This window comes from Penicillium diatomitis (genome assembly GCF_028827545.1).
Source record: "Penicillium diatomitis strain IBT 30728 chromosome Unknown utg000004l_segment0_segment0, whole genome shotgun sequence".
Taxonomy (NCBI): domain Eukaryota; kingdom Fungi; phylum Ascomycota; class Eurotiomycetes; order Eurotiales; family Aspergillaceae; genus Penicillium; species Penicillium diatomitis.
This window is the reverse complement of record NW_026623176.1, coordinates 109,935-134,828: the sequence shown is the minus strand read 5'-3', so window position 1 is coordinate 134,828 and position 24,894 is coordinate 109,935. Positions and strand designations below refer to the sequence as shown.

Sequence of the window (24,894 nt, the reverse complement as noted above, 5' to 3'; positions counted from 1 at the left end):
AAGGACAATCATGCACGCCAGTGGCCACGGAACCCAGTTGCGCCAGTAATTCCCTGACCCCACCGACCCGACCAGCACGATGCCGATCAGGCTATTGAATCAATAATGTTAATTCGGGCGTTTCCTGGTCGGGGTGGTCCACGGACCGGGTTTCTTCGTTCCTCCCACTGGTCCTCATACCGTGGAGGTTTGTCCTGAGGTCGTCTTTTTCGGGCCAAGTTGATCGTAGGGAGATTCTCTTCCCAGCTTTTCCTCCCCCGTCATGTTGGGGCAAGTCAAACTTTGCTCCCATTCATCAAACGAGTTAGTTGCACGCAGGAATCATGGCTTCTCTCTTTGGATCTTGATCGTCGAGACCCTCCCCCCACTCTGACCCCAAAAAGAATTCCCCGAGCGCGGGCGCTGGGATCCAGAACTCTATCAGCGGCAACCACGAACAGGAGAATTCTTTTGGGATGGTTCATGGGAGGAATCAACCGTTCCCTGTTTCCACCCACAACCCTCCGAAATTGCGATTTTCCATTCGTGGTGAACTTGTCCCCTCTCCCATCGCGGGGACTAGTGATTTAGGGGGGGGCAGTGGTAGAGCGTGTCAATGGTCCTGAAGGCCCTATCTCGGGGATCTTTTCCTCCAGATCCATCGACACGGGAAGGAAAAGGGTCTGGAAGATAGAGGGGATTACCATGTATCACCTCATGAAAAAAGGGAGAGATCAAGAGGAAGGAGGAACCAGAGCGGCGAGTCACCTCACCTTTCTGCCGTTACTTATGACTTATTACCATACTAGAACTACATGAAGCACAGAAGTGATGCATGCACTTTTCCCACCGACCAGCCGTATCTAACGACCTCACCGCGATTGACCAGCAAGTCGATTCAAGTCGATCCTGGTCACTAGCGTCGTCTGCATGGATCGTCACTGCCAATCGCCTGCGTGTCGGAGACTCGTTCATTTCATTTGTTACTCCGAATCTGCGGCCCACTGGCAGTCTGGCACACACGGACAGTGCACTTCGAGCACGAAGAAACTGTAATTCTGTTCATCGCGGGATAAGTGTTAGTCCATACTCCATAGTCATAGTCTATGCTCTATACTATAGAGTCTATGGACTATGGAGTCTATGGAGGATGGACCCATAGTCATACTAGTAGTCCCGGTAGTGTCAACTTGTCAAGAATAGCTCGAGCCCTGGGCCTTCTCACCTCCGAAGCTCCGAGTGTCCGGATCAACTCTTCACTCTTCCCCCTTTTGGACACAACAAAAGGGACGGACAACAACAACTAGTCGACTACTACAACCCTCCTCGGCCTCCTCTCTGGATGCTGTCTCCCTGGGCGGCTGGGTGACGATGTCGATAGTTCTGACTCTGGCCATTTTTCCCCCTTTTCTCCTGTCTTCCAGTCAATCGCTCCCATCGCGTTCCCCTTTCCAGTGTGTCCACCGTCTTTTCGAAGCTCGTGCTTATCGGTTTGAACTGCAGTGGGTGAATTGTCTTTTGTTTTGTTTGTTTCTTCGGTCCTCTCGAATGAACCATCGAAACTTTAACGGTTCCTCATTCTTTTTTTCTTTTTGGAAGTTTTGATTTCTATTCTCCTTGAAAGATTTTTGGAAGAACGTCTACTTATAATGGCGACCGTTGTGGTAGAATCGGAGAGATATTGCCCCCTCTCTGTTTCTCTCTCTGTTTCTCTCTCTGTTTCTCTCTCTTTTTCTCTCTCTGTTTCTCTCTCTGTTTCTCTCTGTTTTTCTCTCTCTCTCTCTCTCTCTCTCTCTCGTCTAGACTTGTTAGCCACTCTCAGCTCTACTCCATTGCCTGCCTTTTGCTCCACTCATGACACCTTACCTGGGGTCGTGCACTCCCTAGGGTAGCTTCCACGTTCGACATCCCTTGGATTGGTCCAGGCTGGGTTCATGACGAAGACGGGAGATCATCGAGCAGAATCACCGGGGAAAAGGAGGGGCGGAACAATAAGGACAGAGGGAATTCAGGGACACGAGAAAAGGGTCAGAACCCTGACAGAAGGAAAGCGAGGATATCCCCGCTCTTTTTCGTTCGGCAAGGAGACCGTCGACCGTTGGAAGCATGATTGCCGATTCTATCGGAGAGGATGCCAGGGACCAATACGAGGCAGTAGTTACTTCCAACACACCTGCGTAGCATACCGATCAAACACTCCGAGAGGAACCCGAAGGAGAGAAAGGTGGATGATGAAAATCGACCATGTAAGAAAACAAAAACATACCGGCAGTTTGAAGGTGAATATTCCTTTGTTTTGATTTTATTTTACTTTTGATTTTCCCCATCGGACAAGTGAGAGAAATCTAGGAAAGTGGAAAACCCCCTCCCTCCCCCAAAAAAAAAAAAGACAAAAATTCCAGGATGGCTTGGACGCATACATCCTCTGCAGGCAGTGGGAGATGCTAACTGCTCTCCCTCACAATGATCGCCAAACCTGCAATCCAGTTTCGAGGATCCCTCCGCATGCGCGGCTATGAAGGAAATCGGCTGTCAGGATCGGTGGAGCAGAACCTTTGGTGGAAACGGAAAGAAAAAGAGAAAAAGAAATAGCAAAAGAAAAAGAAAGTCCATCCCAAAAGTCCCGCTGATCCATGCAGTTTATTTGTTTGGACTCCTCCAATGGCGCATCGCTGCTGCACCCTAAATTGAGGTCGATCAATTCGTCACTCAGGCGGCCCTGGCTGTGAGAGGCCTTCGTGGAGCTCCCGCGGATATCGACGCCTGTTGAACCCCAAATCAGAATTGGAACAAAAAAGAAAAGAAAGAAGGAAAAAAAAAGGAAAGAAAATCTCCCAATAATCGTCGCATTGGCAGGATTATTGTCTCTCCTGCCAATAATCAGCGGGAAGAATCCCCAGTGCAATTGGACACAGTGAAAGCAAACCAACTCGAGGGAGGAAAGACCAACAACAAACAAAAAAAAAAAGAGCGACAATCGGATCCTCGAGATCGTCCAGGTAGAAATCGACTCCGGACGGTTCTCCTCGTGAAAGGGCGAGAGCCATATTTGCATCTCATTGCAAACTCTCTCCCTCCCCCCCATCCTCCTTTTTGTTCAGGTTTGTCGGCCCATAAATCTCCCAGTAGTACCTCCACCGCCGTCCACGCTTCTACACGGTCAACGGAGAGAGAGAGAGAGAGAGAGAGAGAGAGAGAGAGAGAGAGAGAGACAGAGAAAAAGAAAGAGAAAGAGAGGATGCGGCTGGTCTGAGACGGTGTGCTTCAATCAGATTTCCTAAAACGTGAGAAACCGGGGTCACGCCGTCGGTCACGCCCGCCATACATCCCCATCGTCATCACGTCGGAGATGGGCATCTTCCCTCTTCCTCATTCTCATCATCATTCTCGTGCTCCGTTCAACACTGTCTCTGATCATATTGCCCTGGAATCCCTTCTTCACAATCCCCTTTGCGGACGTTCGAAGGCTGGTCTAAATCCCTGGTCTTCATCTCCTGTCTACAGGCACCCAGGAATCGCTCCTCTCCGCAATTGAATCTAGGACCCTTCTTCAAGGGGATCTCTCCCCTGTGCTAGACATGCTGCCTCGGATGATTCGACACAGAGCCAGTGGTCCTCAATAGTTTAAGGGGAGCCCTTTCCCTCTCTCGTTCCGGTGAATTTGCTCGTGAGAGAAGATTGGGAGAACCAGAAAAAAAAGAATAAGAAAGGAAACAGAAAGACACCATCTACCTACCTACCTACCTACCTACCGCCACCACACAGACACCGTGGGTGAACTCCTCCATCACTCGGACGTGATAGTATCTTGTGTGGGCCTGCTTGTGAGACCGTACCCTCGCCCGCCTGATGCTCCGATGCAACCACTCGTGCTTCATCCGACTAGCGTTGCTCCCACCCATTTTGGACATTCAAGGTATCATTCGGGCCCCGAGCGGCTATCGGTGGATCAGTCCTGGTCTCTCAATGCTCGTGGCTACCCTCCTCGGGCTTCTTTCCCGCGACAACTTATGTCTGGCTCGCCGCCGGCCCCAGAGCCGAACACGAGGGTCGAGATCGAGGGTTCTACTGCATCGTCACTACCAGGGACGTCATCGACAAGCATAGCGGGCATCCTCGAGAGCACGGCCCTGCCGTTTGATAGCTCGATCTTGACTTTTACGACTCCATCTTCAACCTCGACTTCATCACTGCCTGATCCTCTGTCTTCTTCGAGGCAGACCTTTAGGCCCACCGACGCTGCTTCTCATTATGGAAGACCGGTGCAAGAAGGGTCGCCGTCAGCCACGTTTGGCGCCACCTTGTCTCAACCCTTGTCAATCGGCTCCCCGTATTCGATTGGTGCTCTCGGATCACCCATCGGCCTGCCGGGAGGCAGTCCTCTTGTGCAAAAGCCCACAAGACGCGCCAAAGCACATGTAGCATCCGCCTGCGTGAATTGCAAGAAAAAGCATCTGGGATGTGATGCAGCTCGTCCATGTCGGCGATGTGTCCTGGCTGGCAAGGCTGTAAGTGGATATCAAATGAAACTAATCTAGATTACTCTCACCAAAAGAGAAAATCTTCAACATTCAGGCATGATTTACTGACAAGCAAAATGAGGGCGTCGAATCAGTCTACATGTATAGATGTGACACATAAGAAGCGAGGACGGCCACCATTGAAAGCCGAGGATTCGTCATTACGCGCCATGTCCAACGTCCAAATGGAGAGCTTGACTGCAGCCACAGAGCGCGAACCAGCGACAACGAGTACTCCTGCAAGGACCCTGGGTCATCGTGCGACGTTATCTCGAGAAATCAGACCAATGCCAGATCTTCAACGACTGAGCCAACGCGTACAACCAGCTTTTACCTCGTCAATGCGAGCATCAGAAGGGCCGCAAAGTCAGTCGCAGCGTTGGTCTGCGTCAGTATTTCCTTTGACTCGCCCGTTAGAGTCCCCCCGCTCGACAGTGAGCGCTTTGGAACAAAGACCAGTGTCTTCTTCATCTGGACAGTCTACCTTGACAACCCCAACACGTCCGACTCCCATACCAGCTTCTATGGTCAACGCACTCCGCCCTCATCTTCAGCCAGGAAGCGCGGTATCGGCACCCGACTACACGTTTCCCATGTACTCTAGTCCGGTATTTGCATCTTCCGCCTCTCCGCCTAAGTATCAACTTCGGGAGGGGCAATATATGCCTGGTTCGACCGAGCCTCGTCTCGATTATTCGCAACAGCCACCACTCCCCCTCCTCCTCCTCCTCCTCCTCCTCCACCACCACAGCAGGCGGGCCACAATCGGGGTCTCCCCAGTATCCGAGACCATTACCAAGAATCACCCGTACGACTACCACCAATCCGTCCAACCACTACCAGCCCCGGGTCACCTGCATATTCACATCATGCTCATCGATTGAGTGATCCCTACCCGGCAGGCTGGAGCTCGATCATGACTGGCGAGAGCCCTCAGGAGCGCAGGTCTCCTGCGCCGATTCAAAGACCAGTGTTATCTCCATTTTCATATTCCTCAATTCATCGGCGCTCGACTTCAATGACTGGCTCATCGGATCCGATCCCTCGACATACAAGCTCGATCGAACTTCCTTCTCCACTTGGATTCAGCAGGTCATATCCTCCAGCAGCTCGATCGAGTGCAACTTGGACAACCGACGAACAGAAACCTGCAGAAGAAGGTCAAGAAGAAGATCAGAGGCCACCCAAGCGCCGTCGGATGGCCCTTGATGAAATGGTCAATGACTGAGCTGAAAGCATTGCGTCTTGTCTACATGATCTTTTCTGCCAGTACTTTTTACAAGGTTCAATCCGCGTTTCTTTGCACAGCCAATGCGGCATCTTATCATGGATACCCTGTTTTGCTCCGCTAATCTCCCGGCCCAGAATCCGTAGCAGGATCTACGGGGGACGACCGATATACCCTTTTTCCCTTGCTTCTATTTCCTTTTGTTACTGTCATTCTCCGATGATGATCTCAGCCTTGGGGATGCACTCGACATGCATTGCATATGGGGAAAACACGAATTACTGATTCAGATCCCTACGTAACCCAGTGCGCATACGTCTTCCATCTGATGATTCATCGTCAAGCGTGATTTCCATTTTACAGTCTATCGCATATATCCGACACGTGTTTCTTTTGTTCAACTACCCCGGATACCGGGCACGCCCTCCACTGCATCTAATGTCTCTAATCCCATTATGTATATTTCTGCTAATATCAAGGCTCTGGCTTCGATACAATTCCCCCAAGCCACCGTGATGTTGTGAGACCGACTGATATGTGGATTTGTCGCCTATTTCCATCCATTTTCAAACATCCTAGAAAGGACCGGGTCTGGCCTGACTTTCTTGGCCATTCAATGGAAGTCTAGCTGTCTATCTAGAACCCCAACATGTAGCTATTTCACCCGAACGCTCACAATGTCCAAGCCATCCACCGTGTAGGTTGGGCAGTCATGGTTGAACCTGCAGGTAAGTCCAGGATATATCATAATTCGTCACGTACAGGTACATGGAGGTCCATGAACAAATCCAGCTTACTCCTAGTACCTACTCCTAGGTAGTACCTACTCCTAGTACCTACTCCTAGTACCTACTCCTAGTACCTACTCCGAGTACCTACTCCTAGTACCTACTCCGAGTACCTACTCCTAGTACCTACTCCTAGTACCTACTCCTAGTACCTACTCCTAGTACCTAGGTACTCCTAGTAACTACTCCTACTGACATTCCGGTACCTTGACACATTTTCGAGTCAACAGGACTCAAATGCGGAGGCAACCCAGTACCTACCTAGTAGCTACTACCTACTACCTAGTACCCGGTGCCCTCTGAGGAACTTCACCTGACTTGATCCTATCTACCACCTATCAGTTTTAAAACCCCCTACCCACGTAGATCAATTGACCTCGTGCAACCCTCCAGCTTGCGCATGAAAAATACCGCCGGGTACACTTTCCAAATCGATCCACATGTTACTTCGGACTTCCCGCGAAATAGCGGGCAGTTTCTCTCAGGATCGGGCAATTATTTGGGGTAGTGTTCTCTGTTCCTTTTGCAAGTGCATTACTCTATGACTGCAAGGATATTGAACGGTTCAAACTCGAGCGATCCTCCTTTATGGGTATTTTTCTTCTGCGCACGAAATGATATCTCCGATTTGACGGGGCCTGTGCCAGGAACTGCAGAGTCAATCCATGAAGGGAGTCATCATAGATCGAGTCGGCCTAGGTATTATTCCTCGAAGCTTCTGAGCGGAACCTGACATGGACATATGTCGTAGCAGACGGAAGGACATTCCCCAGAAAGAAAAACAGATGTTGTGAGACTGCGAAGATGGCATTCGTTAAGCGTGATTAAAATTTTGAGGAGCAACCTAAATGCGGACCTGCCTAAAAATGTAATGCAACCAAGACACAGGATGAAAACAGCAAAAATTGGTATCTCAACAAAGTAGAATCAAAAGAACAGCCACTGGCCAAAGCGCTGAACTCTGCCGACGAATCCTTTTCTGGTTTCCGTCACAACCACTTCTTCGGTGGTATGGCCATCATCCAGACCCCCATCGTATCGGTCAGTCTGAAGGTCCATCTCAGTCTTGTGAACAAAGCGTGTCCGCTTGATCAACTTCCACGCCAGGAACATGACAACCATGACGGCAATCTCAATATAATAGGAAACAAAATCGACCCCCTTGAAATGAGGGCTAAAGCATTTCCATCCCTGAACCAGGACAAGGAATGAGTTGAGACCGATTGCGAAGATAGGGCCGTAAGGATACGTCCAGTTCTTGAATGGAAGCAAGTGTTCCAGACCTTGGGCCCTGATGGCACTGCGGAAACGGAGCGATGCAACACCGATGCAGATCCAGGACAACTGGTTCGATACACCGACGATATTCTGTAGCCATGTCCACAGCTGGCCGGCACCGATGTAACTTGCTCCGAAGCACAGTCCACTAATAACCGACGTCGCAAGCACCGCGATCCAGGGTACCTTGAAGCGATTCAGCTGGCCGAAGAATCGAGGCGCATAGCCATCTACTGCCAGGGTGTACAGCAGACGCGATCCCGCGAACAGGGCGTGATTGGCAGCGGAAATGACTGAAGTCATAATGACTGCGTTGATAAAGCTGGCTGCGACGGTGCTGCCCGCCTGCTGAAAGACAATGGTAAAGGGGCTGGTGCGGGTGCTACTGCCGGAAAGACCAGGATAATTGTAGGGCACGTTCAATCCCACGACCAAAATAGAAAGCATGTAGAAAAGTATGATGCGCCAGAAGACATTTCGGACCACTTTGGGAAGAGTCTTGGCCGGGTTCTTCGTCTCACCAGCGGTGATGGCAATGGACTCGGTGCCGCCACTTTTGATGGAGGAAAATGGATAATTAGCCACAAGTTCAAGTATGATATGTGTCCATGTGGGCATATGGAACGCAGAAAGGGGAAGAACTCACTAGGCAAAGGATGCCGTGACAAAGACAGAGGCAAATCCGCCGATGCCACCGACAAAAGGAGCACCGTCGATATGCCAGTTTTTACCGCCAATATATTGATGCTCGGTGTTGCCACCGCAGTTCACTGCAATGCCAAGAATAATGAAGATCTTCGAGGCGAGTTAGCTTTTACAACAAAGGCGAGAAAGTCATGATCCCGAAGCGCAACCTACCACGATAGTGATCACTTTCAGTAAACTCAGCCAGTATTCAATCTATAGTCGCAGAAAAATCGCAGTTAGCATAACCGCCATCGCCATCGCCGTGGGAATAGAAATACGAATGAATGGATGATGCCATCCCCCGAAAGTGCAGGGTATCATCTTACCTCGCCGTAAACGCGGACCGAGAGAACATTGAGGGCAATAACAACGACTAAGAAGATCAAGCTGATCGCCCACCCGGGAAAATTCTCCGTCCAGAATTCCAAGAGTAATTGCAGTGCAATGATGTCCGACGCGGTCGAGACAGCGTCGTTGAACCAATAATTCCACGTCAACGCAAAACCTAGGGCATCATCGACAAAACGCCTGATGATCGGCCAAAAGCGGAGAAGTCAGCCACGAGCATTCTTAGGATACGAACAAAAACTCCAATGATATAGTTCGACCAAGTCGACTCTTTGGCCCCCAAAAAGCCAAGGGGCCGTTGCCACACTCACCCCGCAAATGTACAAAAGGACCCCGCAACGGGGACAAAGGCTGCCATTTCGCCTAGAGAGAGCATCGTGATGAAGACGATACAGCCACAAATGGCATACGCAATGAGCATAGACGCTGGACCTCCCTTTGCTAGGGAGCTGCCTGTGCCCAAGAACAAGCCTGTGCCGATGGTGCCGCCGATAGCAATCATCTGCACCTGGCGAGCCGACAGGCGACGCGCCAGCTTGTCAGCATTGACAAGTGGGTTCGCACTTGCATCAGATACATGATGCTGGGGCTTTGACTCGACAGCATGCTTCTCGAGATCGAAAGTAGCTGCCATCTCTGCTGGCTAGACAGCGCGACACCGGCACCGTATAAATGTGATTTTGGAGGATACTGAAGGAAGAAGACCTTCGCGCGCTCGGCAACAAAAAAGGCGAGAGATACAACCTGGCTCAAGATCAGCACATTTCTCACGTGTAGATGCACACAGTACGCCCTGTCAGCGTCTTCCTGCCATAAGACAGGCCCAGCACCAGCGCCGATTACTTTATCTCACCTTATGCAGATCTGCAGTAGTCCGAATGGGTGCGACACGAATCCAATCTCGTGACCCGCACTTTCCCCAGGCAGTCTATCGCAACTGACCGTAGACGCGACACTAGCACTTGTCGAAGTGACACGAAGATTTCCAGGGGAAGGAAGTCTGGGCTCATCTTGAAGAAAAATGTCACACCCATGAAAATTTGATAATCACCTCACGCTCTTCTGCAGCGATGGCGTGCTTGCCAGGCACAATGAGTGAATGGGTTGGGTCCGCTGGTAGTTTCATCTGAGTCGCTGAACGGTGCGGCGATGACATGAGAAAAATTCAGTTGGCTCCACTTTGCCTCATAATTGTCAGCAATTATGAATTAGTAGATCTGCTTTCCGTACAGGAAAGCCGACTACTCTCGAAAGTCAAGCAAGTAGTTAATTGTCAGCTTGTGATGAACTAGTGGTTGCCTTCAGCGTTTGTCATGTGGGAGTGGAATAGGATGACTTCGAGAGATGGAAAAGCTTCCATGATAAACTATCTCGATTATTCGGCAGGTGACACGGCACATGTACCCGGGTCTACCTCTTTACAAGAGAAGTAGCGTCTCAAATAAGCCTAAACGCACACTCCATCGGCACATAACTAACTACTAGATTAGTAGATACTACATTAGTACATTACAATATATTTATGTCGTAGCCATTCACTACAATTTGTGATGTTGTATGGAGGCTCTCCGATTGACTTTTGAGCTTAAATATCCACCTGCGCCATGTGTTCCTTAGCGCGCTGCTTGTTTGCAGTTGTGGATCAACCCAGTTTCGTGCACACCGTAATTCTAATCGAAACAGCTGTGACCACTAATGGTTTGAAAATGGGAAAATGCTTTTGAGAAGTTCGCTAGCGTATGACAAAATATAAACACTAGAGTGTGGTAGTACTGAAAAAAAAGAATGAAAAGCAGAACGCCAACCCAGGGAGATGATCCCACAATGCGATGGACATTTAGCCCAACAAGCCACTGGCCAATGCCTCGAGATCGCCAAGGGTCTCGATTTGAGGAGCAGCTTTCTTGCCCTTTGCAGACTTCTGATGAGATTCGTTCTCGCTGTCCGAGTTGGAGTGTGCGAAGGAGACCCGTGGCTTTTTGCTGGGTCGGGACGACTCGACTCGTTCTTCAGCTTCAGAGGCGGAGTCAGATCCGGGAATCTCGAAGGGAACATAGGGCAACCCATGAGAAACTCCAGCCTCTTCGTCCGCATCGTCTGTCGCACCCTCGGCGGCAAGTGCACGCTCACGAGCCTTGCGTTTCTCTTTCTTCTCACGTCGTTTCTCGCGCGCAACCTCTTTATCTTCGAGATCGGCAAGACGCGTACGTTCGGCTTCCTCCGCCAAGAAGCGCTCACGTTGGGTATCCGCGTCACCACGAGATTTGAATGTTTCTTCGTCCTCCATCTCGTAGACTTCATGAGCGTTGCCCTCATCATCATATACGAGTCGAGTACCCTTGCCCTTGAACTTAAGCAACTTCTTCTTCGACTTGAGAAGCTTCTCCCGGCGCTTGGAGTCAATGATCAACTGATTCTTTTCATCCAGTTGAATCACCTTGGCACCATTGGCGCTCTTCTCCTCTTTCTTCTCATCATCCTCGTCGCTCGACGAGTCAGAATCAGAAGAATCAGATTTTCCAAGGTTAGCATCGCCAGCACTGAACACGCGCTTGACCGAAAGGAAATCGGCATCCTCGTCAGCGTCTTCACCCGCGGCATTGGCAACGCCCGGATCAATCATTGTACCGTCGTCATTGATAAGCTTAGAGTAATGTCCAGCCAGCACATCCTGGTTCCTCCGCTCAAACATACGGTCGTAGCGAGTCCGGACTTCCTTGTCACCCTTCTTGTCCTTTTGAGAACGCCCTTCGGCATCAGATTCGTTCTCCGAGTCGCTGAGGTGGGCCATCCGCCATGAAGCATTCTTTCGCTCCTTTGTGTCGTCTCCCTTGATGAACTTGATGCGGGGCGCACCAGGAAGTCCCAGACTCGCAGCGTAGTCATCCAGCTTCAGCTCCTTCAGGTTAAAAATTTCCTTGTCCTTCTGGACGTAAATTGATTTCACGTAGGAAATGAAGGCTTTCTGGCCCAGATATTTCAGCTCTGGATCCTTGAAACACATATTTTGCAACTGATTCTTGATGCTCTGCTGTTTGTTGGCCTTGATGTTGATCTTTTCAATGGGTACCTTCTTCTGCTCAAGTCGCTTGAGCATGCCCTTTTCCTCACTCGGATCCAAGAAGAGCACCGCACGACCGGCGCGCTCATATCGGGCGGTTCGGCCAACTCGGTGAATGTATGTATCGCAATCTTCGGGGCAATCGACCTGAATAACCCAGTCCACAGCGGGGAAATCAAGACCACGAGCCGCCACATCTGTGGCGAAGAGAACAGCGTGTTGAGACTGAGAGAACTTGGTTGTAATATCTAGTCGGCCTCCCTGCTTTTGCTTCCCGTGTAGATGCATCAGAGGGATACCGGGCTGTAAGTGGCGGAAGGACTCGTAGACGAATCGGACTTGTTTTCCCGACGATAGAAAAACAATGGTTTTGGACTTGAGGTTGCTGCGAATGAAGCTCCACAGAATATCCAGCTTGGACGCCAAGGGGGTAATGGTGTAGTGTTGTTGAAGGGTGGCCGGTGTGGCGGCAGTGGCAGTCTCATGGACTGCGACATACTCTGGATCCTGAAGGCTCAGTCGAGCCAGATCCCCCACTTTCTTCGTCTGTGTGGCACTGAACAGCATCGTTTGGCGCTCTTTCGGGATATGATCGATGATGGCATCCACCGTTTTCTGGAAACCCATATCAAGAATTCGGTCGGCCTCATCCATGACTAGCAATTGCAGGTTGTGGGTCTCCAGCATGGCCGTCTGGTCCAAATGTTGAAGCATACGTCCCGGTGTGCAGACCAATATGTTCATGCGGCCCAACCGTTCCTGTTCCTCGCGCAAGCTTTTTCCACCGATGACCAGACCCGCAGAGAAAGTGTGATACCGGCCGACCTTGCGAAGCACCTCGAAAATCTGAATGGCGAGCTCGCGAGTCGGCGCCAGAATCAAGGCACCCAATCCATCGTATTCCGTCCATCGTTTGCGGTAAAGGTTCTCCAGTACCGGGACCAAGAACGCAAGAGTTTTGCCGCTACCTGTCTTTGCGGCACCGAGAATATCACGACCCTTGAGTGCGTGACCGATTGCGCGCGACTGGATATCGGTCAGGATTTTGTAATGCGACGCGGCAAGACCGCGCGCCGTAGGATCGGAGAGAGGCAAGTCGGAGAAGTTTTTGACAGCGGCCTTGAGATCGAGATCCTCCACTTTCTGAGTGAGAGAGACAAGCTCATCCTCCCCACGTTTGCGCTTCAACGTTCTCTCAGAATTATGTTTTTGCTTGGGACCTTTCCCATGAGAGGTCTTTGGCGGCGCCATAACGCAAAGATCGAGCAAGATGACTTCCAGCGATGGTGACTTAGGATGCGCTTATCGCAAAGCGATCCGGCGGTGATCGAACCATCACCCGTAACTTTTTTTTCTAGAGTATGACTAAGCGCTGCGATAAGCGCCCGAGGCCTTATCTTTTCAATCTCCAATTCCGCGGCGCTCGCGTGGTACGCTTGAGCTATTCGCCTCTAGCATTCGTTCACAGTATGGCAGAGGACGAGCTTGATCAAGACGTATTCGATTCGCTTGAGCGAGAAGCCACAGAATTCACAAAGGTATCTCAAGCATTCACACCACCTCTGAGTTGCTGTTGGCCACCAGACTAACTCGTCACCTCTAGGATGCGGAGATTGATCGTATCCGCTCGGCCTTCTCCCTCGATGCGTAAGTGGAGCTAGTCAAACCGTCCTTCTTCTCCCACCCGGATGATGCCCCTTCTTTGACTCTAGCTCTGACAGGTGTACTTGACATAGTTATGCTGTCCTTGATCTCCAGCCCGGTGTGACCGAGAAAGACATCAAAGTCCAATACCGGAAGAAATCCTTGCTGATCCACCCGGATAAGACTAAGAATCCCGCCGCCCCCGATGCCTTCGACCGACTGAAAAAGGCCCAGACGGCCCTCCTGGATGAGAAGCAGCGCACATATCTGGATGAGTGCATTGCTGATGCACGAAGACTCTTGATCCGCGAACACAAGTACACTCTCGATTCCCCCGAATTGCATACGGAAGAATTCAAGGTTGAGTGGCGTAAAAAAGCCGTTCATGTGCTACTGGAAGAGGAGGCTCGGCGGCGCCGTCAAGCGAAAGCTCGTATGCAAGAAGAAGGCCGCGAGAAACGCAAGGAAGAAGAAGAGCTAGAAGCGCGCAAGCGGAAACGAGACCAAGACAAGGCATGGGAGGATACTCGGGACGAGCGCATTGGCACCTGGCGGGACTGGCAAAAGGGACGTAAAACAGGCGATGATAAGAAAAAGAAGAAAAAGATGAAAGTCCTCGGCTGATTGCTCATCATCTTCACCGCGGAAGCTGGGTTGGGTGTAGGGTGTTGAATCTATCATTGTTACCCATGCATAGCTCCGACATTCGTAGACAAGATCTTGACTTCGGAGAGACGAATGCTCTCATCTACTCTGAGCTCCCTACTATCAATTCACTCAGTCACACTGCACATAGTCTAGTAAAAGCACGAAGTTGTACTTGCATGGACGCACAGTGAGGAACCCCGACCGTACAAGGCGCGGAATGGCTTGTATCAAGCTCGAGTTTCTGGAGCTTGTCTAGCTTGTTTCAGGACTGACTATCCTAACCCGGCACTTGTTCATAAACAACCCGGCCGAGCGATAAGCTCCGAACGTCTGGCGCGGGCCGACGTGCGAGAAGCTTCGATGTACGTTCCATGCGGGAGGAAAAAGTACGCCCGCACTCGTTCAAGATGATGCTCAACTCAAACGAGTTGAAATAAGTGCTAGAGGAATGATAGGTAACCTGGGCTTGACTCTCAATTCTCTGACAACCTTCATATAACCCATCTCGAGAGGTGACCAGACTCTATTCCCCACCAGGCTTGCTGCGCAGAAGTTCCACGCTCATCACGTTGTAAGGTACACAAAGCGCTCGGATGCATTTGTACCTTCCCACATCTGCACGAGTACCGCAGTAACCTTCCGTTAGTGGCCAACCCGGATTATGTACTGCAGTTGGTACCTCGAGTCAGCTCCCGCTTTCCCCGAGAGCCGAGCAACATCATAACCCACTTCGCCCCCCGCGCTTCGATCTCCGGGACTCTCAGACATTCTCCTGGACACTCCTCGTCTTTTCCTTCACAATGGCACAGTCTGTGGGCACTCAATCAGGGTCGGCTGCATCGCCTCTGTCTACCCACGCATCTACGAGCGCATCAGATCACCTACGACCATTCCGACCGGTCACAACAACCCCCCGCGAACAATTACCCCGCGGAGTTGACTCGGCCGCCGCAGCGAGTCCGGATCAAGGATCTGGGCTTTCAGCCACTTCCATTGCCCAGGATAGAGATTCCTCGGTGCCAGAATCAACCTCTGCAGAGAAAGATGGCAATGATGTTCCCCCGCTGCCAGTTGTGGTCGCCCAAATCCATGCTCGCGTGCAATCATTCCTCGACGAGTCACACCCACCCAGCTCCTTACTTGCCTCGGTGCAGCGACAGACTCGAATGTCCCTCGACGTGGTGGCCAAGGCCCTGACAAAGTACAAGTTCTCTGAACTATCAATCTCCTACAATGGCGGCAAAGACTGCCTTGTCATGCTCATCCTATTTCTGGCGGGTCTTCATCCCCACTTGAGTGCAACACAGTCTGGCCCAGACAGCACAACACCGCAGAGTATCCCGGCCACCACTCCTTCTACATCGACACCTTCCACAAGTGACCAATCTGAGGGTTCTTCCGAGACAATTTCAGAGATACCTGCCATCTATGCGCTTCCCCCCGATCCGTTCGATGCCGTGGAGGACTTCGTCATTACCTCGGCGCAGGCCTACCACCTCCAGGTTACCAAATACACCACCGCACCCCCTGCCACCACCATGCGCTCCTGCTTCGAGGACTACCTGGCAGGACACCCAGGTATTCGCGCCATCTTTGTTGGCACACGGCGGACAGATCCCCACGGTGGGAAACTCACCCACTTCGATCAAACTGACCATGGCTGGCCGGACTTCATGCGCATCCACCCGGTGATTGATTGGCATTACGCAGAGATTTGGGCGTTCATTCGCCACTTGGGCTTGACGTACTGCTCACTCTATGACATGGGTTACACCAGCCTGGGGGGCACGTCAGATACGCACCCAAATCCTCGGCTGCGAAAAGTCAGTGAAACAGGTAGTTTAAGCGGTGGCCACACTGATGCTCAAACCGAATATCTGCCGGCTTACGAGCTCACCCAGGACCTGGAGGAGCGACTAGGCCGAAACTGATCCCTCGAATCCTGAGTCGAGCGAGACTGGAGGTGAGAGGTGAGAGGTAAGGTGATACGACTGAGTTATCTCTGACTTGGATGACAAGAAACGAGCTGGCGGGCATCGAGATTTGATCCATTCTTCATGTTTCTCTCACTTTGAACTAGCGTATTCCTTAAGCTTTTGCTTGATTTCGACTTCGCATAGCGGGTTCCCACGGTCATCTTGCCCCTCACCTGCCCCTCCAGTATCTCAGGAGGCCTCCTGCCTTGGCCATCGTGATCCTTCAACCCACAACGATCTCTTCATTACATAGCTACCATAGATACCATCTGTCTTGTCACTTAGCAGATTCGATTTCGATTACCATTCCGCCCCCCGTCTGGCACTGTTGAACTGGCGAACGTTCAACCGGTTCTTTCTACAAGCTGTGGACTGACGAGTCCCCCCTGATGGGACATGCTTATGTCTAGTCAGAGGTTGATTTTTTAATAATAAATTGGGGCTTCGTTTCACTCATAACAATCATGAAATCATACATCTTAATCCTGCATAAACATGGGTATCACTAACAACTCGTTTCAGATAACATGAGGTGGAACGACCCCAACGTCCACGCTCGTCAACGCAACATAAGGGATAAGCGAAATAGAAATAAACATACACGTAACACGAAAACAAACAGGAAGCGAACATCAACCGACATAAAATGAACATCAACTGACATGAAACAAACATGAAACGCAAGAGATGAAATGAAAAGTAAGAATGCAACAATGGGGTATCAATAGTGAATAAGCGATGAAGGGAAACATGCATACGGAACGGAAAGATAGAAAGTGAACGAAGAAAGCATATAAAATGAAGCGATAGGAATGGAACTTGAGAAATGGCAAAGACAAACGTAGGGAAAACGCAATGCACGTGACCAAGTCAGACAAGCTCGGGATGAGAGTTACTCGGTTCAATGCACGCACGTTGAACCTACCCTCATTCTCGGCCCCGAAGCAACCGAACCTTTGAGGTCCTATTTCTAGGAAATGACATGTCAAAGGCTGGGCGACCCCACACGCACGGTCTTCGATGAGACGGTGGTCTCAGTGGCGGACCGGCGATGCACGCTTGGGGGCGAAAAGAGCATGCTGGCCTCCTGTGGAACGTCTGACTGTGTCAGACGGTGGAAGCTTGGAGGAAGCTTCCGGGGAGTCGCGTAGCTTTTCAAGTCCGTCAGCGCAGTTCTTGATCGTTTGTCACCATCGACTAGTCTCTCGATAACTTACATGACGCGCGACGAGTCCGAGGTCGCGGGACTCCAGTGGCCTGGTGCCGAGTCACCAGTGTAAATGATCACGCTCTCTTGTGACTCGGGCGTGATATCGGCGCTCTTCTCGGTCTCGGGAGAGACGCGAGTGTCGTGGCGTGTGGTCGCCCGGGTTTCAGGCGAAGGGGTCCATGGGAGCTGTCCAAGGCGCACAGCCACGTTGTACTGGCCGGTGCGAGCGACCCGACGCTGCAAGCTCGACTGTTTCAGCATCTTCTGCGCCTTGGTGTCTGCAAAGCGCAACAGAAGTCTCACGTCGTCACTTGGCACCGTGACGTTGTGGAATTCCTCCAGAACTTGTTCGGCAATCTCGCGCGATTCAAAGCTGGAGCGATGTTAGTTCAGATCGCGCACGTAGGATTGGAGATGAAATGAAGCGATCAACTTACCGCGCGAAGCCGACCTCCTTGCTCACCCCAGTCAATTCATCGCGGCTAATCTTCTCAGACACCACTCGGTAAGGCGCGAAGTGGCGACGGAGATCCTGTGCAGTCACATTGACGTTAGCATGCGTAGTCTAATCAATCGAATGCGGAGAAGAATCGTACAGCTTCAGTCCAATCTACAGGAATGTTCGTGCAGTAAATATTGGTGGATGACTTGTCTTCCAAGTCCTTCAAGCGAGCATTGCGAGAGCGCTGAGCAAAGCTTGCCTGGTACCCAAGGTAGTGGAATGCTCTGATCGCATTCTCACACGCGATCTGGGTCTCGAATTCCACGAAGCCGAATCTGTTACAATGAGTGAACATCAGCATCAGGGGAGTGTCACCTGGGGTGGGATATGGCAACATACCCTTTGCAAGTACCTGTCTCAAGGTCAACAATTGCTTTGCAGCGCTCAATCACCCCGAACCGCTTGGCGTAGTCGTAGATCATTTGATCAGTGGTATCGGGGTGGAAACCGCGAATGTAGACGTTCTTGATGCCTTCACGATTTTCCAGGCACTTGGGCAAGGTTGGCTCCGTTTGGGTGTGCCAAACCGTGGGCACCGCACGTGGAATGGCCGGCGCTTCCGAAGTCAAGACCTCCAGATTCCGGGGGGTGTACCCGTTTGGTGTGAGCATCAATTGGACAGGACCAGGAGTGAGCGAAGCCGACTGAGTCAATCTGTTTTGGAACCCTGTATCATTTCCAGAAGATCCCATGCGGTTGGGTGTGTTATTGTAGCCATTGTTAGCCAGGTCCCAGTTGTGGCTGTTCCAAGCAGTTGATCCATTTGCTGGGCCGCTGGCTCCACGTGGTGGTGGCCCATTTGGACCTTGGGGATTGACATTACCCCATCCACCTCGATGATACGGACATGCGGGTAGATGAGGGCAAGGGCATCCAGACAGTGGGCGGTTGGGGGGCGCAACAGAAGCATGGTTGACACCTGACAAATGGTTGTGAGGAAGGTATTGCGGAACCGGGCCAGTGCTAGTAGGTGCCTGGTAGAAAGGGTCCGTAAATGCGGTTGCATGTCCTGGAGCGGGGCGTCTGCCATTGAATACAGCGCCAGGGTTGTTGCCAATTGGAATTGGCTGATAGAAATGGTTGGGGCCATAACCGAAGTTGCCAGGAGTCTGAGGAACTCCAGCGGGGGAGGCTGAAGCCTGTGCGGCTGAAGGACCTGCAGCTGGAAGGCCCGGACCCTGAGTGGGGGTCGATCCGGACGGGGCTTGTGGGGCAGCCCAGGGGAATGGCGGAGCCATGGGGTTGGTGCCTCGGTTTGCACCAGGCGAATTGAACATCTCGTTGTTCTGCGCGCGCATTCTTCGGGTAGCCCTAAAGAGGCAGAGGACTGAAAGGAGCAGGATCATCAGTGAGCACAGGTAATTAATTGACATATCTCAAGGAGGATAAAAGAGAAAAGCATCTCATCAATGCCTAGTAGTCAAGACGAGGCAAGACGTTTGAACAACTTGGTGATGAGAAGACTTTCCAAAGAGGCTACAGCGCAGGCTCACCGCGACTTACCTACTGGGAAGCTTGAACACGACAGAAGCGAAAGACAGCGAACGATTGATTCTGGAGGCCTGCTGAAAAATTAGTTGATTCATCACAAGAATGAGAAATGTGATGTTGTTTGATAACAAAACACATCACTGAATGGGGGAGTAGGTTAGGGTTAATGAGAAAGAAACATGGGAGCGTACCTAAGCCTTGAAAGAAGCGAATTTGCCTGCGTGTGGACAGGCGAAAAAAGACTGGTAGAAAAAAAACATCCAATGGTCAGCAATAAAGGTAGGCTCCAACAGCAAAAGTTTCACTCATGCCTTCGTATAATCCGGAGGCATAGTATCAGAAAGAATGGAAAGGGCGTTTGGGGGTGTGTGGGGGTGTTTGGGGGGTGTTGGGGGGGTGTCATTTGGGGAGGGGGGGAGGGGGGGTGTGCAACGGGGTACAGTAGAAGATAGGGCACGTGATGGGAAGGTACACGACGACACATCCCAACACATAAATGATGACAATGTCGTGTGCATAATGAAACATGAGCGATGAGAGATGAGGATGCATGATGACAGTTGAGGATGACCTGTGATGGATAGATTGCGTTGCGAGATGAAAGCGATGATGAGAAAGGACGAGAAGAGATGTATCCTGATGGAAGGCAGTTGCTACAGATGATGAGAGGGAGTGATGAGCTCAACTACTGATGGAACATACCTTGTCAAAGAAATGCAGCTTTGGATAAGCTGAGGCTGAGTTGGAAACAGAGATAGGAAGAGAAGGTTGGAAAGCGAAAGTGAGTGTAAAGGTTTTGGGGAGGAGAAGAAGAAGAAGAAGAAGAGGAGGAAGAGGAGGAGGAAAAAAGAGCGTGGGAAGAAATGGCGCATCTTTTAAACTACCTACAGGCCTCGTGACCCTCGCTCGGGAAATTCAAGTGCTCCGGCACAAACAACAGGTGAGCCAAGGGGCATTACTTGCGTAGGCCAGTGTGCGCGATAGACGATAGACGTGCCTTCCGTTTCGGGAAAAACCAGAGATTAGCAAGCTGAAGGCCCCTTCTCTCCCATGAGGAGACTCAAACAGAAAACAGCTTCAGTGACGCGAGTTGGAATTCAGTTGGTGAACATAGCATGCTGACTGGCAATGATCGACCGTCTTTGCACGATTTTACAGTCTGCAAAGTCTAATGAAGTTGAAAGCGATACAGCTGATGAGATAGTTGAACTGCAATTGCATTATACTTTCGAGAGTGCGCTACTTCCATCACGCAGCTTTGGACTTATTCTTCAGCCACTGATAAACTACAGAGAAGTCCTTGCCACGGTAAGCTTCTTCCACGGCATTGTATACCTCTCGAGCGGACTCTCCCAGTGCCAAGGGAGTATCCGAGCTCTGAGCCGCCGCAAGAGCCAGACGCAAATCCTTGTTCATCAAGCCTATTCCAAATCCACCTTCATATCCACGAGACGCAGGAGCCGTCTCGACAACCCCCGGCACGGGGTTATTAACCTCAGAAGGCCAGCATCGGCCAGTGGAAGAGTTGATCATGTCGGCAAGATTCTTAGGGTCGAGGCCCCATCGGATACCCAGGTTCATGGCCTCTGCAGTAGCGATGTTGTTGATGGCAAGCATGTAGTTGTTGGCCAATTTGCCAGACACTCCAGCTCCCGGCTCACCCAAATGCCAGGCCTTCTTACCCATGAGGGCAAGAATACCTTGAATTTGCTCTAGCAAATGCTCGGCCTGCGCCGAAGCACCGAACATGAACGACAGTGTTCCTGCACGGGCGCCAACAACGCCGCCGGAAACAGGAGCATCCACGAAGTGGCCAGTCTGAGAAGTATGGATGGCCTTGGCGACATCTTTCGAGGTGACCGGGTCAATGGTGGACGTGTCGATGAATAGCCGCTCTTCACCGAGTTCGGGTAGCTTTCCACCGTGCAGAATGGAGTGGTAGACATCGATAACGTGCTGCGGCTGGGGAAGGCTGGTGATCACGACAGTCTACGACCCATACGTATCAGTATGCGGCTCTCTGAAAGACGAGTCTTCTACTGCGCAATGGCGGAGACGACTCGAAAGAATGCAGAACATGGCGGCTCAAAGACATACCGACTTCTCAGCGACTTCTCGTGCGTTGCGGGCAACCTCCACTTGTCCACCCATCTCACGCGCCTCGCCGACGAATCTCTCCACCGCAGCCTCATTGACGTCGCGAATCATTAATGTGTCGGAGACTGGGATCTTGGTTCGGAGGTTTCTCGCCATATTGTATCCTGTGGGAAGATCTGGTCAGTCAAAGCAGCTTTTGAGTATGAATCTGCGGAGGAGTTATCCGGGTACACACCCATCTGCCCGAGTCCGATGAAACCCCATGTTTTGCTTCGGAGTGCGGTTTTTGAGAAGGACCGGACGGGATTGAGTGCTGTAGGGCCAGTCGGCCACCGACGGACAGCCGTCGCGAGATGGAGGCGAGCTGATCTCTGGAGCGATGCGGTGCTGCGAAGAGGCATGGTGCCGAGTAGGAAGCAAGCAGGGTTGAGGATATTTTGAGATTGGAAGTTACTTGAATTGAAGCTCTTAGTCGTTCAAACTACACATCACCATCAGAGGGCACTACGAGTCTTAAATAATGGCTAGCACTGGCCCCACCGATCGCATTCTCTATAGCCGTCGCTTTCCGAGGTCCCCCCAGCTCGATGGAGGTCGGGAAGTGCGGGGGTGCTGCCGAGGTCACATGATATCCCGAATGCGGGAACGGCCCGAAGTCACGTGTACCACGTGGTAGTGGGGCGCCGTCAACGAGTATATTCGCACGTCAATGCGGCTCAGCCCATCCACGCTAGCTCTACTGGGGATAGCGGCTGTGATCACGTGGCCCTTTGCGAGCAGCACTTCCCTCTTCAGAATCCGAGGCATGGCCAGTAAGAAGGATAGACTATCAGAAGTATCAGACAGCTGAGGCAGTATCCCATGAAATGCGAATTCCCTAATTTCCAGCCCTCTTCAGTCTTGATACAATGGTAATACCTGATGGTCGGCTAGGTTGATGAGTGTGGACCGTGGAGGTAGCGCCATTCACGTCCAGCCGTGATCCCGCTCCCGGCCTGTCCAACCCCCCACTGCCGATTGTTCCGACACCCCACCCCCCCCCCCCCCTCAAACACCCTCCTCCAGCCACCCTTACACCCTTCCACAACTTCCATTCCCCTCCCTCAACATTGAGTACTGGAGCGCGCTCATCATTCTTTTTGCCTGATAACACCCAGTATTCCAACACCAGAGTTTCTATCTCTCCAGTACCGTGGTTTGAGATTCCTGTAGTACATTTGTGCTCCAAGGTCCCTCTAAATCTTGAGATGGTCGTCTTCCTAGGTGGAGAATGTTCTCATACGGACAATGCATGATTACCATGCTATGAAAGTAGTTATCGGTAGATAGGTCTTTCAACTTTTCAGATCTTATTTTCACTTTTGAAATTATCTAACATGACTAAGAAAGAACGGAGTCCCTGTCATCTCGACTGGAAGTTCAGCTATATGCCCGAAATTCAATGCGAACCTGAGGTGCTGAGTAGGGTGAGGTATGTTCAACTTGATACTAGGTAGATGACGTACAACTATGGCAGCAAGTATACTTTTAAATTTGTGTTCCATGCACGGAAACATGCATTCGCTTGCCTGCTTGAGGCAGAATCTCGGTCAGGTTGCTCATTGTGTTGGTGCCCAGGTACCTTGTGGAAGTCAGCATTCCAACACCCCCCAGCTACCTATTCACGTGGCTACGTGAAAATATATTTGCAGCCTGACGGCTACACATTGACGTTCTCAATGCTCTTGGTTCCCAATCCTGCAGGGTTCATGACGTGGTAGACTTCATTGGCTTTGAATGCACTCTCTCATTGTCTCATTGAAACCAAAGGCTCGATGCAGACCAAAGAACAAACCTTCAGTGGTTGTGGCAAATGCTGCACGCACGGTTGGTCAGGTAGGTAGTGATGCATAGATAGATGTTTTGCTAAGGTAGCCAACCATCTATTCAATTTTTCTACCCTGATGGAAACGCATACTTTCGCTCTGGTACAACATACAGCATCAATCACCCCAAGTACTCCCGCAAGCGTGAGATGGAACGATGACGGTGTTTTTTAAATCTCATCGCAAGCTATTGAGGTAACCCATGGTCATAAACAGTGGGATGAAGCGGGCATGAGCTAATGAGTGATCCCTCTTATCTCAGATCTTTTGTCCACACGGAGTCAAAGAAACGACATAATGGCGGATTCTTTCCGCCACTCGGCCTCACACGCATTACCACCTTCGGGAGATGATCAGCACTCGGAGCAGTGAGCTACACGAAACAAGCGATGAGCTTGAATCCAACTTACAATCTATCTGAGTTGCACTTTGCATCCAGGCCTCGGGCTCAATAACGACTTCGATCGACCGGGTCTCCGCGTCTACGTCGAGGGTGCCAGTGAGGGCTTCACGTGTCACGTGGGTGGACGATTTGGAGTGAGAACGATTGATCAGCACCCACGGCACATGAAGCCCCAGAGTCTCTCGAACGGCCTCGGATCGAACCATGGTGTTTTCTCTTCCTTGGGTGAAATTGCATCATGCCAAGTCCTTTCTTCAGAGTTGTGAATGTTTTCTACGCAGAGCACAATATTTGACTGGCTTCATGCTCTCCAGGTGCAACGTGAAGGCGAGTGGTCTTCAGGTAGAGAGGAGTCTCGTGACACTCTTGTCTCACGTGAGTTACTATCAGCTCTCATCATCCAAACGCCCATCGCCCGCATTCAGGTCGAGATTCGTTCCATCTTGGTAATTACTGACTATTCAAAATAATGAACTGAAGCCTGCGATCGGCTTGCCGCCATGCTAAAAGAAGCCATGACAAGGCTTCACACGGTGGTTTCGTATATCATCTTCGGATCTTTTTTGTGATCAGTAGGGTGTTGTGGTCTCCACGTGCTTTACTTTCTCCTCGTCAGTGTCTTATTCCTTGTCCGCTCTTCCCACACGGATTTTCTTTCTAACGTTGACCACTTGGTAAAGTTGGACTCGAGCAACATCCCATTCTCCTCCATACGGCAAGCGGTATAGCAGCCACTCAAATCTCCAATTAAGGAATTTGCTGCCACGGAGCTCGGTCGTACTGCTCTATGCGACAACAGAGCTCTTGTCGATGCAGTCTGGGTGGCAATGTCCACGAAACGGGCACGTACAAACACATGAAGGATTGGAGAATGGGGTTTCAAATAGAGCTTGACATCTGAAGCTCTGCCGCCGGAATCTCGTCAAGCCTACTAATGTGCGTACAATATCGGGGCTCATGCATCACACCTCCGATCTGTGGCCGAGAACGGCCCACCAAGGCCTGTCCTTCATGTCCTACGTGACTTGCCACCAAACGAATCCAAAGTTCGCATGTCCACTGACAGATTTCGAACAGGCCAAGTACATTAGACTTGGATCTGGAGGGAGTACAGCACATGCGGCATGGCCTCGGTAGTCGGTAGCAGACAAGGGCCGAGACATTCATTT

At 51.1% G+C, this 24,894-nt stretch overlaps 8 protein-coding genes across 8 annotated transcripts; 3 read left to right on the top strand and 5 right to left on the bottom strand.

The window, feature by feature from the left end:
- Window positions 1-3,836: 3,836 nt before the first annotated feature.
- sclB (uncharacterized protein) lies at window positions 3,837-5,383 on the top strand (the record flags this gene model as incomplete). Its single annotated transcript, XM_056932988.1, has 2 exons — window positions 3,837-4,487; window positions 4,595-5,383. 2 exons carry the CDS (start codon window positions 3,837-3,839, stop codon window positions 5,381-5,383), a joined length of 1,440 nt encoding a protein of 479 aa, XP_056790529.1.
- Window positions 5,384-7,442: 2,059 nt separating this feature from the next.
- On the bottom strand, window positions 7,443-9,462 carry N7539_003385 (amino acid permease; the record flags this gene model as incomplete). Its single annotated transcript, XM_056932987.1, has 5 exons — window positions 7,443-8,346; window positions 8,440-8,588; window positions 8,652-8,693; window positions 8,807-9,008; window positions 9,140-9,462. The coding sequence occupies 5 exons, from the start codon at window positions 9,460-9,462 to the stop codon at window positions 7,443-7,445; spliced, it is 1,620 nt and encodes a 539-aa protein (XP_056790528.1).
- Window positions 9,463-10,665: 1,203 nt separating this feature from the next.
- On the bottom strand, window positions 10,666-13,140 carry dbp4 (RNA-dependent ATPase HCA4; the record flags this gene model as incomplete). The annotated part of the gene is made up of 1 exon (XM_056932986.1): window positions 10,666-13,140. One exon carries the CDS (start codon window positions 13,138-13,140, stop codon window positions 10,666-10,668), a length of 2,475 nt encoding a protein of 824 aa, XP_056790527.1.
- Window positions 13,141-13,358: 218 nt separating this feature from the next.
- N7539_003383 (uncharacterized protein) lies at window positions 13,359-14,157 on the top strand (the record flags this gene model as incomplete). Its single annotated transcript, XM_056932985.1, has 3 exons — window positions 13,359-13,427; window positions 13,493-13,536; window positions 13,626-14,157. The coding sequence occupies 3 exons, from the start codon at window positions 13,359-13,361 to the stop codon at window positions 14,155-14,157; spliced, it is 645 nt and encodes a 214-aa protein (XP_056790526.1).
- Window positions 14,158-14,981: 824 nt separating this feature from the next.
- N7539_003382 (FAD synthase) lies at window positions 14,982-16,112 on the top strand (the record flags this gene model as incomplete). Its single annotated transcript, XM_056932984.1, has 1 exon — window positions 14,982-16,112. One exon carries the CDS (start codon window positions 14,982-14,984, stop codon window positions 16,110-16,112), a length of 1,131 nt encoding a protein of 376 aa, XP_056790525.1.
- A 1,030-nt stretch (window positions 16,113-17,142) lies between these two features.
- N7539_003381 (uncharacterized protein) lies at window positions 17,143-19,167 on the bottom strand (the record flags this gene model as incomplete). The annotated part of the gene is made up of 5 exons (XM_056932983.1): window positions 17,143-17,308; window positions 17,375-17,740; window positions 17,805-17,899; window positions 17,964-18,144; window positions 18,209-19,167. 5 exons carry the CDS (start codon window positions 19,165-19,167, stop codon window positions 17,143-17,145), a joined length of 1,767 nt encoding a protein of 588 aa, XP_056790524.1.
- A 1,441-nt stretch (window positions 19,168-20,608) lies between these two features.
- Window positions 20,609-21,858, bottom strand: N7539_003380 (3-hydroxyisobutyrate dehydrogenase; the record flags this gene model as incomplete). Its single annotated transcript, XM_056932982.1, has 3 exons — window positions 20,609-21,349; window positions 21,458-21,621; window positions 21,693-21,858. The coding sequence occupies 3 exons, from the start codon at window positions 21,856-21,858 to the stop codon at window positions 20,609-20,611; spliced, it is 1,071 nt and encodes a 356-aa protein (XP_056790523.1).
- Window positions 21,859-23,675: 1,817 nt separating this feature from the next.
- Window positions 23,676-23,931, bottom strand: N7539_003379 (uncharacterized protein; the record flags this gene model as incomplete). Its single annotated transcript, XM_056932981.1, has 2 exons — window positions 23,676-23,695; window positions 23,733-23,931. The coding sequence occupies 2 exons, from the start codon at window positions 23,929-23,931 to the stop codon at window positions 23,676-23,678; spliced, it is 219 nt and encodes a 72-aa protein (XP_056790522.1).
- Window positions 23,932-24,894: the final 963 nt, after the last annotated feature.